This window comes from Octopus sinensis, linkage group LG17 (genome assembly GCF_006345805.1).
Source record: "Octopus sinensis linkage group LG17, ASM634580v1, whole genome shotgun sequence".
NCBI classification, from domain to species: Eukaryota; Metazoa; Mollusca; class Cephalopoda; order Octopoda; family Octopodidae; genus Octopus; species Octopus sinensis.
The window spans coordinates 28,812,596-28,834,409 of NC_043013.1; the positions used below are offsets into that span (position 1 = coordinate 28,812,596).

Sequence of the window (21,814 nt, forward strand, 5' to 3'; positions counted from 1 at the left end):
GTCACCATATTTCCTTGTTCTGAGCCATCCATCTTCTTGTGATTCAAATTACATGAAATGTAATAAGAATAATGATTAATCTCATTTTGATTCAACCTCTGCCATTCTTGTATAATATGTTTTTACAGTGATATAGTAAAGAGTTTCTCTTTCATCTTGTTCCTGTTGTTGTTGTTGTTGTTGTTGTATTGGTGGCGGTGGTGGTGGCAGTTTCAGGTGATTAAGTGAATGGTCATCTTTTAGTAAAATTTTATATCATCATTGTCATCATCATCATCATCATTATCATCATCATCATAATCATCATCGTCATCATCATTGAATGTCCTTACTCCCCCCCACCACCATTCCTGTATGGGGTCAGATAGAATTTGTTGAGGCAGATTTTCTGCAGCTGGATGCCCTTTCAGTCACCAACCCTCATTTGTTTGCCAAGCAAGGCAAGGTAATAAATACTTCCCTATGGCTAGACATGTTTTTCACAAAAGATTAGAAACGATCAACCTCACTTGTATGACAGGGATGCTCGTTTACGACAGTCATGTGATGTCTAGACAAGGGTACACACAAACATTCACACATGCTTATACACACGTGTGTGTATCATGATGATGATCATCATCATTTAACATCTGTTTTCCATGGCCTGGATCGAACAGTTTGACAGGAGCTTACTAGCTGAAGAACTGCTCCGGCACCATTTGTGTGTTGTGGCATGGTTTCTATGGCTGGATGCCTTTCCTAGTTCTAACCACTTTACAGAGGGTGCTGGGTGCTTTTTACATGGTACTGGTATGTGAGCTTCTATGTCATGCCTGCACAAGAACTTTTACATGGAGCCAACATGAGTGCTTCGTACACAGCATTGGCACAAGTGCCTTTTGTGTGGCACCAGTACAAGTGCTTTTCATTCACACACACACGACAGGATTCTTTCAGTTTCCATTTACCAAATCCTCTCACAAAACTTTGGTTGGCTCCGGGATATAGTAGATAACACTTTCCCGAAGTACCACACTGTGGGACTGAACCCAGGATCTCAAGCTTCTTAACTGCAGAACCATGCCTGCACCAAAATTACAGTTGTTGTCTAGCTATTGTTTTAACATGACCTGTAATCAGACTTATAATAATCAAAGACATTCTAGATGCAACCATCCCACTTAAATATTTTCCTAGGCTTCGTTATCCAATATATGTTTCTTTTTTCTTTATAAAGACAGTATGATGTAATTAAAGCAAGATTTAGTGGTTTTTTGAAACAGGATAAGCACCAGCAAAGGAGTTCCTTCAATGGTTTGAATTCTTGTCATTGATGTTGGTGGTAGTGTAATCATTCTTGTCATTGACGTTGGTGGTAGTGCTGTCAGTCTTGTCATTGACGTTGGTGGTAGTGTTGTCAGTCTTGTCATTGACGTTGGTGGTAGTGTTGTCAGTCTTGTCATTGATGTCAGTGGTAGTGTTGTCAGTCTTGTCATTGACGTTGGTTGTAGTGTTGTCAGTCTTGTCATTGACGTTGGTGGTAGTGTAATCATTCTTGTCATTGACGTTGGTGGTAGTGTTGTCATTCTTGTCATTGACGTTGGTGGTAGTGTTGTCATTCTTGTCATTGACGTTGGTGGTTGTGTTGTCATTCTTGTCATTGACGTTAGTGGTAGTGTTGTCATTCTTGTCATTGACGTTGGTGGTAGTGTAATCATTCTTGTCATTGACGTTGGTGGTGGTGTTGTCAGTCTTGTCATTGACGTCGGTGGTAGTGTAATCATTCTTGTCATTGACGTTGGTGGTGGTGTTGTCAGTCTTGTCATTGACGTTGGTGGTAGTGTAATCATTCTTGTCATTGACGTTGGTGGTAGTGTTGTCATTCTTGTCATTGACGTTGGTGGTAGTGTTGTCATTCTTGTCATTGACGTTGGTGGTAGTGTTGTCATTCTTGTCATTGACGTTGGTGGTAGTGTTGTCATTCTTGTCATTGACGTTGGTGGTAGTGTTACCATTCTTGTCATTGACGTTGGTGGTGGTGTTGTCAGTCTTGTCATTGACATTGGTGGTAGTGTAATCATTCTTGTCATTGACGTTGGTGGTAGTGTTGTCATTCTTGTCATTGACATTGGTGGTAGTGTTGTCAGTCTTGTAATTGACATTGGTGGTAGTGTTGTCATTCTTGTCGTTGACATTGGTGGTAGTGTTGTCATTCTTGTCATTGACGTTGGTGGTTGTGTTGTCATTCTTGTCATTGACGTTGGTGGTAGTGTTGTCATTCTTGTCAATGACGTTGGTGGTAGTGTTGTCGTTCTTGTCATTGATGTTGATGATAGTGTTGTCATTCTTGTCATTGATGTTGATGGTAGTGATGGGGGTGAAGATTATTACTGCAATAATAGTAAATGGTAAATTGGTAAATATATTATTCTTAAAAAAGAATGTTGTTGACAGTGACTTTGAAATTTTGGCCAGCTAAGCTATTGTTGGACTGTGATGTATTAGAGTTAGTCTTGCCTTGATATCATATCAAAGTTGTTATGGAAGAGGTGTTTTGAAAAATAATTTCTTTAATTGATTAAATTTGGGGTTATGTTGTTTAGAATTTATTCATGCATGTAGAACATAACCCCAAATTTAATTCATTTTATATGTATGTATGTATGTATGTATGTATGTATGGATGGATGAATGGATGGATGGATGGATGGATGGATGGATGGATTTCCAGGGGATTGGTGTGGAAGGAGCCAATAGAAGAGGAAGACCAAAGAAAAGGTGGGTAGAAGCAGTGAAGACTGATCTCAGGATGCCGAACCACACAAAGGAGATAGCAAATGAATGCAACAAGTGATAGGTTGATGTGTTGCAGTAGATTTATTCACACCATATATGCATAAATAACAGACATAAAAATAATGATGATGATGATTTTATATGCATTTATATATGTACATTTATGTGCATATGTGTGTGTGTATGTGTATATATATATATATATAATATATATATATATATATATATATATATATGTGTGTATATAGGTTGGACGATTTGACCAGGGTTGGCAAGCTGGAAGGCTGCACCAGACTCCAGTCTGATTTGGCATCGTTTCTACAACTGGTTTCTCTTCCTAATGCTAACCACACTGAAAGTGTAATGGATGCTTTTACGTGTCACTGGCACAGGTGCCATTTGTGTGACAACAGTATCTGCCATGACTGTGATTTTACTCAGCTCAATGGCTCTTCTTCTCAAACATGACATAATGCCTAAGGCCTCAGTCATTCGTCATTGCCTCCTGGAGGCCCAACACTTGAGATGGATAGATAGATGGATAGACAGATAGACAGACAGACAGACAGACAGACAGACAGACAGACAGACAGACAGACAGACAGACAGACAGATAGATAGATAGATAGATAGATAGATAGATAGATAGATAGGTAGATAGATAGATAAACTGATAGATGGATATGTGGCCTAATCAATAAGTATTTGGACGGTTGCCATAGTAACGAAGCTAAAGCACACAGAATTATTCCACATGGCACAGTTTGACCTTGAACTTCCCTGTGCATATGCACTAAGTTTTAACATTCTAGCTCACTTCCTCTGTTTACAGCAGTGCTTGGAAGGAAGGTGTGTAATGTGTGATCATTGCATTGACCATGACAAATAAAGTTGAGCAGAGGATCTGTATCAAACTTTGCCAAAAACTTGGCAATACCTGTTCAGAGGCCTATGCAAAGTTTTCAAAAAGTTTAACCAAGGAGATCTTGTGCAACTGAAACCAGAGTGTCTTTCTGGTCAGCTGAAAGCAGTTTTGGCACAAACTTGGCAGACATGCTCTCATACTCAAATCTTTAGTGATAACGGACTGAACTGAGCCGTAACTAATCTGCACATCCTCTGATAACTCACAGATGGTGATTCGATGATTTCCCCTCACAGCTAAATGCACATCTGCAATGTTTTTCTCAGTTCTGCTGGTTACAGGTCTCCTAGAATGTTTGTTAATTTCAACATTTTTATGGCAATCTTGGAAACGTCTAAACCACTTGTACACTGCTCATATACTCCTCTCTATACACTTTCTGCAACTTTGCACAGGCTTCTGAGCAGGTGTCGCCATGACAACTTTCTCTGTCATGGTCAATGCAATGATCACACACTACACACCTTCCTTCCAAGCACTGCTGTAAACAGCAGTATTGAGCTAGACCATTAAAAGTTAGTGCACATGTACAGCAGAGTTGAAGGTCAATCTTTGCCAAGCAGCTTTACTCTCTGTGCTTTAGCTTTGTTACTATGGCAACAGTCTGGATACTTATTGATCAGAGCTTGTCGATAGAGAGATAGATAGATAGATAGATAGATAGATAAATTGACAGATAGTCAGACAGACAGACGCACACACACAGAATTGTATTATGTGTCTTGCAAGTTTGAAACTGGAGGTGGCCCACATTCCTGGATTTTTCGGTTTTCTGGAGATACCCTAAATATAAACTTAGAATATAAAATAAACTGTGAAAAGTAAAGAACTAAATTGTGCATAGCAGATTCCCATTAACACACTTCTAAAGCAGGGTCTGTTTGATATTTATTAATCCACTTAAAACTCTTTAAATACACCATACTCTGTTATGTATACAGTATAACGTTTATAGGATGAAAATTAAACAAAGAAGAGTAAAGAACATAATTTCATTTAACAGATACAGATTCAAATTAATACACTTCTAAAGCAGACTATGTTTAATCTTTATTGATCCACACAAGAAAGGTAAAGGACAGAATTATTTTTAACACTCAATATGCAAATTAACCAACTTCAAAAACAGAGTCTGTTTACTCAATACATGGTGTTGCACAGTATTCAAAGATTTCTAGAAGATGGATAGATGGTCGTTACTCTGTGTGTGTGTATGTGTGTGTATGTGTGTGTGTGTATGCGTGCACACGTATTAATGTTTGTTTTAATGCTACAATCAAAATATTTTACATTAAACTGAAGGATTGCTCAACACACTTGGTAGAGTGCAAATTAACTATTCTTTCATAATAATGCATGTGTATACACACACACACACACACACATACATCTGTGCTCCTTTCTGTGGAAGAGCGTAGGCTCGAAATGTTAAAGACTTTTTCAATTCCAGAGTATTATACTAATACATATGTTTGCTTTCTACACCACCTGTCTTCATCTTTTGTTTTTTTCGTGAATTCTCCCTACATATATATATATATATATATATACAACCTCCTGGGAGACTTTGATTTTAGTGGACAGATGCCACGCTTAGTTCTGCTATTGAGAACAACATGAAACAGGGTGGTATTCTGGCCCTAACTTGCATTGCAATCTTCAACAAGATGTTATAGGAGGCCAAGGAGAAGTTGTACAAGAGTATCTACATCTGTTTCTGTGCTGACAAGAACATATTCAACCTTTACAGGCTTCTTGCTCACACAACGACTCTGGAAGAGCTCAACTGTGACTTATTATCTGCAAATGACTGCACCCTTCTAGCACATGCAAAGGTGGTCCTTTAGACAGTTGTTTCTAGCTTTACTAAGGCAGCCAAAGCCTTTAGGCATCATCAGTCTGAAGAAAACTGAAGTACTGTTCAAGAAACTACCATATGCCACATACCAACCACCATAAATGTAACATTGAAGGGCACCCCCTTAATGAGGTCAAATGCTTCACCTACCTGGGGAGTGTCATTTCTAATGATAGAACTTTTAGAAAGGATGTTGACAAATTCATTGCCAAAGCCAACACCACTTTTGGATGTCTGTACAAGCATGAATGTATGTGTGTATGTACACATGTGTGTGCACATATGCGTGTGTGTGTGATCCATCATCATCATCAAACTTAAACATCCATTTTCTATGTGGCATGATTTCTATGGCTCAATGCCCTTCCTAACACCAACCACTTTACAGAGTTTGTTGGGTGCTTTTATGTGACCCTGGCATATATATATATATATATATACATATATATATATATATATTATTAATTGGGGAAGGACAGTTTATGGATTACCCTGGGTTTCCCATCCATAAAGGGTTTAGTTTTATTGTGTCTTGTCAGACCCTTTTCCCCACCACTCCATATTTTAAAGAGGTTATTGGCCAACAGGTTTTGGGGTCTGATTATACGCCATAAAGCGAAACCCAGGATAATCCCATAAACCAGCCTCCCCCATTAAAATATACACTGCTCTACATCTTAGAGCGTGCTCCTTCTCCAGATTTATGTATATATATACATATATATACATACTTATATATATATATATATATATTATATTATAATATATATATATTAAATATATATAACCCATGGCCCCTACCTGGGACGTAATCAGTCCACCTGTGCATGCCTTCCTTCTTGTGACACTTGTGAAGACCTGTTGAGGCAAGTGAAAATCAAAATCAAAACAAATCAAAATAGATGAACATCAATGGAATCTGTATCTTGTGGTACCAGTGCCGGTGGCACACAAGAGAACCATCCGAACGTGGCCGTAGCCAGTTCCGCATCGACCGGCCTCCGTGCTGTGGGCACGTAACAAACACCATCCGATCATGGCCGTTCGCCAGCCTCATCTGGCACCTGTGTCGGTGGCACATAAAAACACCTTCCGAAGACCCGGCAAGACTAGTCAGTCCACCTGTGCATACCTTCCTTCCTTCTTGTGACACTTGTGAAGACGGTTGAGGCAAGTGAAAATCAAATCAAATCAAATCAAAATAGACAAAATAGATGAACATCAATGGAATTTGTATCTTGTGGTACCAGTGCCTGTGGCACACAAGAAATCCATCAGTGCTGTAGTCAGTGCGGTGGGCACATGACAAACACCATCCGATCGTGGCCGTTCGCCAGCCTCATCTAGCACCTGTGTCGGTGGCACATAAAAACACCATCCGAAGACCCGGCAAGACTAGTCAGGCCATAACCCATGGCCCCTACCTGGGACGTAGTCAGTCCACCTGTGCATACCTTCCTTCTTGTGACACTTGTGAAGACCTGCTGAGGCAAGTGAAAATCAAAACAAATCAAAATAGATGAACATCAATGGAATTTGTATCTTTGTGGTACCAGTGCCAGTGGCACATAAGAAAACCATCCGAACGTGGCCGTAGCCAGTACCGCATCGACTGGCCTCCGTGCTGTGGGCACGTAACAAGCACCATCCGAGCGTGGCCGTCTGCCAGCCTCGTCTGGCACCTGTGTCGGTGGCACATAAAAACACCATCCGAGCGTGGCCGTCTGCCAGCCTCGTTTGGCACCTGTGTCGGTGGCACATAAAAAAACACCATCCGAGCGTGGCCGTCTGCCAGCCTCGTCTGGCACCTGTGTCGGTGGCACATAAAATCACCCACTACACTCTCGGAGTGGTTGGCGTTAGGAAGGGCATCCAGCTGTAGAAACACTGCCAGATCTGACTGGACTGGTGCAGCTTTCGGGCTCCCCAGACCCCAGTTGAACCGTCCAACCCATGCTAGCATGGAAAGCGGACGTTAAATGATGATGATGATGATGATGATGATATGTATATATGTATGTATATATGTGTGTGTGTAGAGGCACATAGCCTAGTGGTTAGAGCAGGGGACTTGCAGTCGAGAGATTGCGGGTTTGAATCTCAGAGTGGGCGATGTATGTTTATGAACAAAACACCTAAGCTCCATGCGCCTCCGGCAGAAGATAATGCCAAACTTCTGCTGACTCTTTCGCCACAACTTTCTCTCACTCTTCCTGCATCTAGCAGCTCAGCTGTGATGGAACGGCTTCCCATCAAGATGGGGAACCTAAATGCCAACGAAACTGGGAAACTGGCCCTTATGAGCCAGGCATAGCTCAAGAAAGAATAAACAATAACATATATATATATATATATCATCATCATCATCATCATCATCATCGTTTAGCGTCCGCTTTCCATGCTAGCATGGGCTGGACGGTTCAACTGGGGTCTGGGAAGCCAGAAGGCTGCACCAGGCCCAGTCTGATCTGGCAATGTTTCTACGGCTGGATGCCCTTCCTAATGCCAACCACTCCATGAGTGTAGTGGGTGCATTTACATGCCAGATGAAGCTGGCAAATGGCCACGATTGGATGGTGCTTTTTACATGCCACCGGCGGAGGCCAGGCGGGTCTGGCAATGGCCACGATCAGATGGTGCTTTTTACATACCACCAGCACGGAGGCCAGTCAGGGCGGCACTGGCAACAGCCACGTTCAGATGGTTCTCTTACGTGCCACTGGCACTGGTATCACAGCTACAATTTCCATTGATGTTGATCGATTTATATACATATGGAAGAATACATAATAGGATGATTGCTTACAGTTGTGTATTGCAACTTTGTTGAAGAATGGTAAAGTAAAAAGTAAAAAAATTAGTTTATATCATTGATGGTTGTGTTATTTCCTGTTCTAAGTTTTATTCTATATTCACTGATATTGTTATTTGTAGTTAAACCTCTTGAATGTTCCTAGTAGAAGTCAGTATAATTGACTCGATATATCTATCTAAATATCTACATGCTTTTTCTACAACTCAACATGTCTGGTTCCATGGAAGCCAGTTGAAAGAGTTATTGTCCTTTTGTTTAAGTTTTTCTGTGTCAACCTCTATTTCAACATGTGTTACATTATAGCTTTTGTGCAAAACAGTTTCTAAGCTATGTTCCAAGTTGACAAAATGTTCACAGCATCGGCTTTGCTACAGTATGATTATCATTGTTATTATCATTAACACGTTAACTGCCACAGTCTGTGTTAATGGAACTTGTGTGAAGTTTTGCAATGAATGTGTTAATGTATTCTTTTCAGCCGTTGCACAAGTTGTCTGCAGACCACTCAAGTTCTTTAGCCTTTTGACTGTTCTAATTAAATTTCATGGTCATTTCCCATAATGATGTAAATTATCCACCGCAAAATGGAATTGGCATTTTATGCTTCAGCAATACCTTTTCAATATCTTCTGCAGGTATAGTTTTCATATCCACCACCAGAAGTATTTGATTTTTATTCTCTAAAGAGATATTTGATGGAATATGTGAAAAAATTAAGAAAATCTGAAAAATTGTCTTTTGTTCAGAGCCACTGGAGGTGTCTCTACTTTTTGCAACATAAGAAGAGAGGTTTTCTTTCAAAGCTATTGGGGTAAAACAGCTTTCCGCAGTTTACAGCAATAAACTTTTGAGCAGATATATCCACTCTCTCAATGCAAAGGGTAACCTGTGCTGGTGCCATGTAACACATAAAAAGCACTCATGTTGGTTCTACATAAAAAGCATCTGTGTTGGTGCTGCATAAAAAGCACTCGTGTTGGTGCCACATAAAAAGCACTTGTGTTGGTCCCACGTAAAAGCACTTGTTCTAGTACCACATAAAAAGCACTTGTTCTGGTGCCACATAAAAATCACTTGTTCTGGTGCCACATAAAAAGTACTTGTTCTGGTGCCACATAAAAAGCACTTGTTTCAGTGCCACATAAAAAGAATTTGTGTTGGTGCCACATAAAAAGAACTTGTCAGTGCCACATAAAAAGCACTTGTTCTAGTGTCACATAAAAAATCACTTATGTCAGTGTCACATAAAAAGCACCCAGTACACTCTGTAAAATGGTTGGTGTTAGGAAGGTCATCCTGCCATAGAGATGAAACCAAAATTCAAAACTAGAACCTGGTGCAGCTGTCACCAAACTGTCCAACCCATGCCAGCATGGAAAAAAGAGCATTAAATGATGTTGGTGATATGTGTCCTCTGTTTCGTACAGATATTGGTGGGACTTCTTCCTGCTTTCTCTATGCACAAGATATTCCCCTTCAAGATTTATCCTTACATTCTAGAAAGATCAAACATAGACATACTGGTGGTCATGGTTGGAGCATCTCAATCATAGGGTTACATGATCCCAAATAACTTATCACTAAACACCAACTAAAGCAATAAGAAGCTGACGAAATAAATAATGAAAACTTCCTATGATTAATTAAGGATCCTCAATTTAATCTATAATTGGTTTATTAAATTAAATTATGTTCAATCGTTCACTGGATCCTTCATCTTTTAACTTGTTTTCAGTTATTGCACTCTGGCCATGCTGGAGCTCTGCCTTGAAATGTTTAATTGAACAAATCAACTGTAGTACTTATTTTTTGAAATTTGACACGAGTTCTATTGTTCTTTTTTGTAGTCCCACCAGATTATGAGGACACAAACAAACCGACACCAGTTGTCAAGTCATAGTGCAGGACAAATACACACACACACACACACACAGAGGCAGATGTGTGCACACACATATACGACAGGTTTCCACACAGTTTCTCTCTACCAAATTCACTAAAAAGGCATTAGATGATCTGGAGCTATAGTAGAAGACACTTACTTGCCGAGGTGCCATGCAGTGGGACTGAACCCAGACCCCGTGTGGCTGCAAAGTGAATTGAGTGAAAAAAAATGCCTATTTTTCTCTGGATGCCTCATTAAGTTTGGGGTATGAAGTTAGTTGAGTGCATCAACCCTAGTGCATAACTGGTACTTATTTTATTGGCCCATGGAAGGATGGAAGGCAAAATCAACCTCTATGGAGTTTGAATTCAGAACATAAAGCCAGAAGAAATGCCATTAAGTGGCATTAATTCCTGTATTTTAACGTGTATAAGGAACCCTTTTTTGTCAAAAGTTAGGTTTAAAAAATATGGGAGTTTCTTATAAATGGATAGTATTATAATCCCTTAGAAAACCTTTTTCCCAAATTTTAAGCCCCCCAAATTAAGAGGTTCCTTATACACATTAAAATACGGTAATTCTAGATAATTATCATCAGTTTTAGTTCCTACTTCTAGCTAAGTGTATTGAGGAATATAGAATTAAATGTCCTACCTCCAAACCACCCATACCAACAGCAGACTGATGCTTGCACTTCAGTCTATTATCCATTCCACCTTTTCACTTCTATTTAAAATATTCTAAAGATGTGATTTAAGACTCTGAAGATTTTGGTTTAAGTTTATAAATCATGTTCATTTTGACATTTCTCCATCTTCATAGCGTACAGCTCTAAACTTTTATATATCTTCATAGCAGTTATTCTTGAGGATGATAAAGAATTAGACTGACAAATGACAGATATTCCATGTAACATGCCTAATTCTCTTTGAAATTCTTTATCTTCCAAAGGTCCGTGCTCGTGGATTGCCTGAAGATCATGTTGGAGCAGTTAGAGTTATATGTTTTGAAGGAATTGACAATAACATGTGCTGTGGCACTCATGTTTCCAATCTCAGTCAATTGCAAGTAAGTTTGTTTTCCATAAAACTTTAATAATTTTCGATTTTGAATTTGTTTTGCAAGAATTTTGATTTCAAACTTTGTGTTGAAACCAATATTGTTATATTTGGGAAGATTCATAATTGATAAAACCTACTCTAGAGCACTTTCAGCTGTGGATCTATTGGCACAACTTCTAAAAAGCCGTTACCTGACTTTGCTATTGGTGAGGTGGGGAGGGGGAGAATGTTGCTGATATGGGGTAAGCTCTACTGGCTCAGAACTGTTGTTAACCTGCCTCTTTTGAGATGAGTGCAGAGCATTATTTACATTGTTTACATTTGACGATATTTGTCCTCATCTTGTTTGTTGTTAACACAACGTTTCAGCTGATATACCCTCCAGCCTTCATCAGGTGTCTTGGGGAAATTTCAAACCTGAGTTCTCATTCCTAAGGTATTTTTCAATGTTGTTATTATTATTATTATTATTAACCACTACGCCTTATGCCCATGGGCATATGGCATAGTGGTTAAGAGCACAGGCTACTAACCCCAAGATTCCGAGTTTGATTCCAAGCAGTAACCTGAATATCAATAATAATAATAATAATAATAATAATAATAATAATAATAATAATAATAATAACAACATCGAAAAATACCTAAGGAATGAGAACCCAGGTTCGAAATTTCCCCAAGACACCTGATGAAGGCTTGAGGGTATATCAGCTGAAACATTGTGTTAACAACAAAGAAGATGAGGACAAATATCCATCCGTTGTAAATACTGTACATAATTCCTCATCTCTTAAATATAGAAGTACAGAGCATTGTAATAATTTTGCATGTATATGTTCAACGTTTAAGCATTGTTGACTTGCGGATCCAAGTTTTTTGTGAGGATTACTTGTCACATCCATTTGGCCATGATGGACAAGCATTGATTCTTTACCCTCTAGTGATTGTAAAAGAGATTATATCATATGGTGGACAAAACTGAAATGGCTAGCTGAGGGCAGATATTTTCTTCTTTGACCAAGCTCTCATCATCTTTTTCATCTTGGTGAAATTGAAGAAGTAGATGTTAGCCTCTCATGAATTTGTTCAAAGTAGCAAGAATGGTCAGTATAAATGCATCCAGCCTCAGAATATATCTGTAGGCTGGAGAACGTAGCTGAGAGAAGGCATTTGTCCTTTATAGCAACTGTAATTCTAGGTCTATAGAGTTCCTTCACTGACACTGCTGGAGCCTCATGGAGCTTTAGGTGTTTTCGCTCAATAAACACACACAACGCCCAGTCTGGGAATTGAAACTGTCATCCTCCGACTGCGAGTCTGCTGCCCCAACCACTGGGCCATTGCGCCTCCACCCCCAGTGCATAACTGGTATTTATTTCATTGATCTTGGAAGGATGAAAGGCAAAGTTGACCTCGGTGGAATTTGAACTCAGAATGTAGTGGCTGGTGAAATACCGCTAAGCATTTTGCTCGGCCTGCTAACGATTCTGCCTGCTTATTGCTTTAATAATAGTTTCAAATTTTGCCACAAAAGCAGCCATTTTTATGGGGAGGGGATACGTTGATTATATGACGTCAGTGCATAACTGGTACTCAATTTATCGACCCCGGGAAGATAAAAGGCAAAGTTGACCTCTGCGGAATTTGAACTCGGGACTTAATGGCAGATGAAATATCGCCAAGCATTTTGTCCAGCATGCTAACCATTCTGCCAGCTCGCCACCTTTGAATAATAATAATAATAATAATGATAATGATAATGATAATGGTAATGATAATGATAATGATAATAATAAGTGCAACCATGTGATAGAGAATAGGAAGCCAGACATAGTCTTAATTGAGAAAGAAAATAAACTATGCTGGATCATAGATATGTGATAAGGAAGAAAGAAAAGTCGAGAGATATGACAGTTTAGCTTGGGAGGTTAAGCAGTTGTGGTCGATGAAAAAGGTGGTAGTAGTACCAATAATTGTTGGAGCCCTGGGAACAGTGAGTAAAAATCTTGAGAAGTACATGGAACAAATAGGGGCTGCAACAAGGGTGGAGCACTTGTAGAAAACAGCACTGCTTGGAACCACTCAAATACTCTGGAAGGTGCTCGAAAAATAAGAGGTGTTACCCACCTTAGTTCACTGGTAGTGAAAACTGACACTGTAGTACATCTCCAGCATTAGAAGCTGTGCAAAGGCAATAACAATAATAATAACGATGATTTCAAATTTTGGCACAAGGCCAGCAATTTTGTGTGAGGGGTAAGTCAATGACATGAACCCTAGTACTCAACTGGTACTTATTTTATCGACCCCAAAACAATGAATGGCAAAGTTGATCTTGGTAGAATTTGAACTCAGAATGTAAAGATGGGTAAAATTCCACTAAGCATTTTTCCCAGCATGGTAATGATTCTGCCAGCTCACTGCTTTAATAATAATCTGTTTGGTGTTTAGTTCCACTGTAAAGCACATTGGGCAAATGTCTTCTACTATAACTCTGGGCTGACCTATGTCTTTTGAGTTAATTTGGTTGATGGAAACTGTGTGGAATCCCATCGCGTATGTAATGTATGTAGATGTATGTGTCTTTGTGTTTGTATCTGAGCTCAATAAAATGAAATAAAATCCCTGTGAGGTACTGGATTCTCTGTAACCAACCAAACCCCCTAATGGCTCTGATCTGGACTTGTGCTTGGATCAGAAGCCATTGTTATTACCTTCGTTTATATTACTACTACTACTATCACCAACTCAAAACTGTTTAAATGCCATTTATATATATATATATACAAATATATAAAATAAATCACCGGAACTTACAAACACTGAACATTGAGCGTCGAGTTATATACAGAATCAAAGTTTCAACTATGGTTGGATACCATTATCATGTAATTTTTCATAAGTTAAAGTGATTAGCAGTGGAGTTTTGATTTGGTATTTTAGAAATAAAACTTCAGAATTTTTTTTTTTAAACCAGTATTTTTATTATTTATATTTATAATGTTAAGTTCGAATAATTTTTGATGTACAAATCTAAAACAGGCGGGGGGAAAAAAGGAAAAAAAAATTTCAACTAATATAAAAACGTTGATGGAAAATTTGATATAGGAGAGTAATTTTGATTTTTTGAATGGAAAATAGAATAAAAAAAAAAAGAGAGAGAAAGAAATGGAAAAATTCCTGCTATGTTTAGGAGAGAAAAACAAGTAAAAGACAAAAATATACCGATGCTTATGTTTTATAAAAGATCAAGTGTGAATTTTCACAAATATTAAAGCTGCCATAGTCTGACATATAAATAAAAGGAATATACATATACATTCATATATACATATGTAGGTAGATACATACATGCATACATACGTTTGTAAGTATATATATGTATCGTAAAAATAATGCATTATAAACTACTACACCAACTCACACACACTGAAAAAAAAAAAAGGTAACAACAACAACAACAACAAAAATACAATTTGGATCTAAAAGTAAAAACTGTATAACTTATTATATAGATGCGAATAGATTTCAGAGATGTAAATAGATTTATGGTCTAAAATCATGTTTAATGTGCTTTGCTTCTTCTTCTGTGTGCAGACATCGGTAAAATCTAAAGCAATCACTATCTCAATCATACTAACTTTGAATAGGTTTATTTTTTTCATTTTATTTTGTTTTTTTGTTTTTTGTTTTTTTTTTGTCTTTTTGTTTTTTAAATAAAGTAGATGAAGAAAACAAAAAAAACAGAAGAAAAAGTCCCTCCCTCCCCCCTTGCCGAAAATGTTTGTTAAACTTGTACTCACCTGCAGTTTTCCATAAGAATTTTCTGTGGAGCTTAGATATTCCCCCCTCTTTCTCTTGTCTCTCATGATGTGTGTGTGTATATATATATATATATATATATATACACATACATACACACATGAGTATGTGTGTACACACGTATATGTATGTATACATAATATATACACCATGTATGTGTGTATATGTGCGTATGTGTATGTGTGTGTGTGTATGTATATATATATATATATATACACATTCACATGTATGCATATATATGTGTATATAAATATACATACTATATATATATATATATATATATATATATATATATATATATATATATATATATTATATATATATATATATATATATGTATATATATATATACATATATATATATATACATATATATATATATATATACACACACATATATGTGTGTGTGTGTGTTATGTTTTTTTTAAGTTTTGCATTTTTAAAGCTTGAGATAAAAATACTGAGCATCAATCAAATCAAACAATCATCATCATCATCATCATCAGTTTCATCAACATTGTCATCATCATCATCATTATTTTCATCATGGTATTATTGTTCATCACCTTCATCATCACCTTCATCATCACTTTCATCGTCATTGTCACCATCGCTATCCTCCTCCTCTTTCTCCTCATCATTCTTTTTATCATCATTGTTCAAATCATCAACTGCCTCATCATCATCATCATCATCAGCATCGTCTTCATCATCATCATCATCATCAACATCATCCTCATCATCATTGTCGTTGTCATCCTCCCATTTATCATCATCATCGTTATCAAGTCTAGCTGATAACCTCTCTAAATACATGGAAACGTTTCTTTTTCTTTCTTTTTTTTCATACGTTTCATTTTTCATTTTTTCTATTAAAAATAATAATTTTGTTTTTGTCAAGGTTAGTTTAATTTTTAGTTTCTGATCTTTTAATCTTATTTAAAAAATTATAATTTAAAAAAAAACAACAACCAACAAACAACTTAAGTGATATTTTTGTTATGCCAAACGAATATCAAAGCGTTATTGAAATAACAAAAACTAAAGCTTGATGGATTAAAATGTTTTGAGTTCAAGTCTTGTTGAAATCAACTTTCTTGCTTCCAGGGACCAATAGAATACATAGATCTATGATTAAAGGCATCCCAACAGTGACCATCACATCATTTTTTTCCCCTAGGTATAATGTATACTCTTTTACTCTCATTTACTTGTTTCAGTCATTTGACTGTGGCCATGTTGGAGCACTGCCTTTAGTTGAGCAAATTGACCCCAAGACTTATTCTTTGTAAATCATTTAAATCCACTCACAAGGCTTTGGTCAGCCGATGGCTATAGTAAAAGACACATGCTCAGAGCTCCACTCACTGGGACTGAACCCAGAACCATGTGGTTGAGAAGCAAACTTCTCACCACACAACCAGGACTCAGAAGGCAAATTATCCAGCTTCCATGGCTTGTAAGTAACTGTGATTACAGCATTCCTCCTGAATGGGATGATGGTCGATTGCAGGGCCCAAAGCCAGCAATTTTGAGAAGGGTGCAAGTTGATTACATTGACCCTAGTATATGACTGGTACTTTCTTTTATCAATCCTGAGGCGATAAAAGGTTGTTATATCCTTACACCTCCATATCGTAGTACAGTTGATATTATCCATGATAGATCACGAATACACTGCAACAGTGTTATAACGATACAAAATAGAAACAGCAGCAGAAACAAATACGTAACAAACCAACAATCAGTTTTTCCAACATACTAATTTGAACTGTAAACTGTACCTGGATTTCAAAGACCAAACTATGAACTGCCGACTACATCAAACTACTACTATTTATATGTAGTAGTTCCGTCTATTCTCGTCAGAGGGTGTTGTACTTTCACCACAACGTCTTCCCTTTTGTGATTTTGAGTACCAAAGGAATAAAGAAATTTTATTTACCGCTATTATTTTTTAGTATCTTTTTCACTTGGGCTGTATCTCAAGGTGTTTGATCTGCTTCTGTTTTCTCATGCTGGTTCTACTAGATTCAATTACTTTCGGTGCTGGGACATCGAATATATCAAAAAATATTTCCATAGGAATTTCTCTCCGTTCTTCAGTATGCCTCTTCTTTAGCTGATTTATGTGTCTCCTATGTTCCTAGCATGGTCCTTTAATTAGATACATCGTACTTCCTATTTCTTTGGTTATAAGGCCATCCTCCCAGCCTTCTTTACCATTTCTGTAGGTCTTAAAATGCACTTTATCTCCTACTTCAAAATATTTCATTGCATCTTTTGAATTTCCTTTACACCTTTTTTTCTCAAAAATCGATTTCATTCTTCTTGTGAACATCAACTCTGTGGGTGACTTTGCTGAATTTGTACTTGGATTGGGGGTTACTGTATATACCCTTAAGAATTTTGTTAGTGCTTCGTCATTACTTAATTCATTCCAAACTTTTCTTAATGCTCTTTTGAATGTGTTCACAAATCTTTCTACCTTCCCATTTGACCTTGGATGGTAGGGTGGAGTGAAAATATGCTTTATTGCATGCATTTTTCAGAAGTTCTTGAATTCATAGCCTGAGAATTGTGTTCCATTATCAGAAACTAATGTGTCTGGAACACTGGATCATGCAAACACTTCATATAGGAACTTTATAGTTGTCTTAGCGGTTGGTTTATTGTATGTGCATAGCTCTGGCCACATTGTACAGCTGTCTACCACAATTAGATAGTAAGCACTGTTCACCAGTCCAGCAAAGTCGATATGTAACCTAGACCATGGGTCCTCAGTCTTCAGCCACAACTGATATTTTACTGGTGGGGCTTCGGCTGTGAGCTCACAACTTTGTCAAGTTCTCACCAAATTTTTGATATCCCTGCCCATAGTCAGCCAATAGATATAGTTTCTCATCAGAACTTCCATCCTCAACATTCCCAGGTGTTTGCTGTGGAACTGCTGCAATACACATTTTTGTAATGCAGTCGGTATTACCACCCTTTGTGCATACATCAGAATATTGTCGCATATTGAGAAACTAATCAAATGTGTACTTTTATTCTGCTTATTTTTTAAAGCTTCTTTCATTTTTGTAATATACTCATCGCCTACAGATTTCATTCTTATATCCTGTGCAGTCACTGGCAGTTCTTGAAGAACATTAGTGAAGATACTTTTTTTATTTCATTTTCTGCCTGCTGTGTGACTCTCATGGTATCTTCTAATGATTCCCTATTTTGGGGAATTAATCTCAATAGACAGTCTGCATAACCAATTTTTTTTATGGAATATACTGCATTTTGAAATTGTAATTTAGTAATATTACACCTCAATGTTGCAGTTGGTTCACTGTATGGGTAAGTAACCCTTTCTTTGACCTGTAAATTGATTGCAACGGTTAATGATCTGTTTATAACAGAAAACTTCAACTATGAAGAAACCTGTTAAATTTTTTCACAGCAAAGATAATTGATAGGGCTTCTTTTTCAATCAAACTGTAGTTTTTCTCTGCCAGTGTCAGTGAGTGTGAAACATGAATCACTAATTTTGTACTTCCATCTTTATACCTGTGTTGCAAAACTGCTCCTATTCTGTATTCTGAAGCATCAAATGCTACAACAATGTCCATTTCAGGATCGAAATGCACGACAGACAAATCTGTGATTAGAATTTTTTTCCATTTCTTCAAATATGTTTTGGCATTTAACCAACCAATTCCACTTTACTTTCTTTTTTAATAAGTCATTCAATGGAATTCTTAATTTGTGCATATTAGGAATGTAGTTTTGGTAGTAGTTTGCCAGCCCAAGAAATGCTTGTAATACTGGTATATTTATCAGAGTTGGCATATTCTTTATTGCACCTGCCCTCGAAAGGTCAGGCTGTTTATCATTTTAATCAATTACTAGCAGTATAGCCCAGCATTGCTCGGGCTTGTTTTCTTTTCGACCCTTTAGAATTGGAATTTTTGAAAAGTAACAATTTTGCATTATGTAGCTTGTTATTCTCTTTCAGTGAACATTTTTCTGGTTGAAATACACCGAAAAATGACGACACAGCAGTCAAAAAATCATAAAAAATTGGGATTTTCATAGAAAAAAAAAAGCACCTTTTTGATGTAAATAATTTTTGGTGTTAACATGGTCCGATTTGAATTTTTTCTTCTACGGAAGGACGAGCAAACCTTCTTCTATCATACTCTCAATTTTGGTCAACTTGCGCCGCAGGGTCTCGGAGGAGATAGTGTTAGTTGAAGGCTACCAAACCTGCCATACACAGACAACTTCAGCTTTATATATAGAGAGATTTGCCCTAAGTACTTCATTTGATGCAAAAGAATTTGCATTTTTCTTCACTCAAAGTGAACCTGTAATCTTTAATTTCCTTTACATAGCTTTTATATGCTCCACATGCTGTTCACACGAATTACTCTTAATCAATATATCATTCAAATAAGGGATTACAAATTCACAATCAGATAACATAGCATCCATGATTTGCTGAAATATTGCCAGTGCAACCTTTAATCCAGAAGGTAACCGGGTATATCTGTACAATCTTCTATGTGTATTTATTGTCAGATACTTTGAGCACTTGTCATTTACTTTAATCTGTAAATATGCATTAGACATGCAATTTGGAGAAAATATTTTCATCATTTAATTTTGTAAAAATGTCCTCTGAATTTGTGAAGGGATGGTGGCATGTCTTTAAACAGTCATTCAGTCCTGTAGAGAAATCAGCACACAATCTAATCTTATTCTTTTTCTTTTTAATGTACACCATGGGTGCCACCCACTTAGAGTAAACCACCATTATGGCCACAGCTCATAAGCTGAAACTAGAATCAATCAATCAATCATTTTGATGGTTCTGTTAGATTTAAATACAGCCACAGTATTCTCACTTACTTGAAAGCAGACTTCAGTCCTTTTTACACAGATTTAAGTCCTCTGATAATACTTGAGGAAACATCTTTTTCAATTTTCTCTTCAATTCCTCAAACAATTTATTTTTAACCATTTATGTTTTCGCAGTAGAGACTTATGGGGAGGTGCCATAAGTCAAATAACTCTAACCAATCTGTACCAAACAAATAGATTGTATTCTCCACAATGAATATTTTTGCTTTGCGTGATTCTCCTCAAAATGTGACATCTGTACACATTTCCCCCATGAAATGTAATTTATCGCCTGTCATGCCACGCACAATTTTCGCTGTTTTACGTAACCTTGGTTTCTTGATTCTTCTCCATGTATCCACATTTATGATTGAAACATCACTACCCGTATCCAACTGCAGTTTAATATTTACATAATTTATTTTTATGTGTATGAATTTTCTTGATTTTGTGTTGCATTCACTTTCTGCTGAAACTTTAGATCCTTAGAACTTTTTGTGTTTGACCCTTGTAGTCTTGTCCTGCACTGTGAGCCCTTATGACCAAATTTCAGACAACTATAGCATTTTTGGTTTTTAAACAGACACGTTTTTCTGAAGTGTAGGCCTCCTCATCCATAACATGGATTGGGGCCTGACACTCTTTTTTGGTTGTACTTTCTTGGAACCTTTCTCTTGAACTTTTATCATGTTGTGCTTCAGGTTTACCATTGTTTGACATTCTTCTGCAATGGTATTCAGGGTTAAGTCTTGGTTAGTTTGCTCCATTTTTGAGAGAATCCTTGCCTGAATTTCTCTATCTTCAGTTACTGTAAGGCCTTGGAAGAAGATAAGGGATTTAAACATATCCTGAGTGAGTTCCTACAGTTTAAAGTTTTCACACATATAATTGACTACTCTGGCATATTTAATAAAAATCATCATTGTCATTTTTTGTTAAGTTCCAACACTCCGAGTGTTAAATAACGAAATTTTGCCACAAAAGTTCTTTGAGAGTAATTCAATAGTTTCTTGGAAACCAATCTCACTTGACTTTTGGGGCAATATAAAGTTACAGTAGCATTCATGCTTGGCCAGAGCTACCTTTCATAGTAATAACCTCACTTTCTCATCATCCAACCATGACTTGCAATCTTTGTTAAAATGTTCCTCGTACCTTCTATAGTACACATGAAACATAATACCCTCCTCTGGATTATAAGTGAATTCAGAAACTGAGTTTGCCACTATGTCTAGCATAAACGAACTTACCGATTCAGAATTCCTTAACTGTAATTCAATTAACTGTTGTTTCTATTATTGTAATATTTGCTTCTGCAACTCTTGTAGTTGTTCCTGTTGCTTCTCTTGAAGCTGTATTATGGCAGCTAATAGGTTCCATAATTTAACAATTTGTATAATGCGCAAATTATCAAATAATTTATGTGAGCTTTAAAAATTCCTTGTCACCAGATGTTATATCCTTATGCCTCATTGACAGTTGATATTGTCAATGATAGATAAAGAATACACTGCAACAGTGTTATAACAATACAAAATAGAAACAGCAGCAGTAACAAACATGTAACAAACCAACAATCTTTTACGAACCAACAATCAATATTTCCAACATACTAACTCAAACTGTAAACTGTACCTGGACTTCGAAGACCTAACTACAAACTGCTGACTCTGTTAGACTATTTAGTGGTGCCATCTATTCTCGTCAGAGGGTGTTGTACTCTTACTACAACAGGCAAAGTTGATCTTAACTGGATTTGAATTCAGAATGTAAAAAG

General features: G+C 37.1%; 1 protein-coding gene across 1 annotated transcript in view; it reads left to right on the top strand.

Annotated features, from left to right (window-relative positions):
- Positions 1-21,814, top strand: part of LOC115220945 (alanyl-tRNA editing protein Aarsd1) — a 584,344-nt gene that overhangs the window by 488,195 nt on the left and 74,335 nt on the right. The window contains exon 7 of the mRNA XM_029791155.2: positions 11,213-11,329. Within this exon, the coding sequence (XP_029647015.1) occupies positions 11,213-11,329 (117 nt within the window). The remainder of the gene's footprint in view (positions 1-11,212; positions 11,330-21,814) is intronic.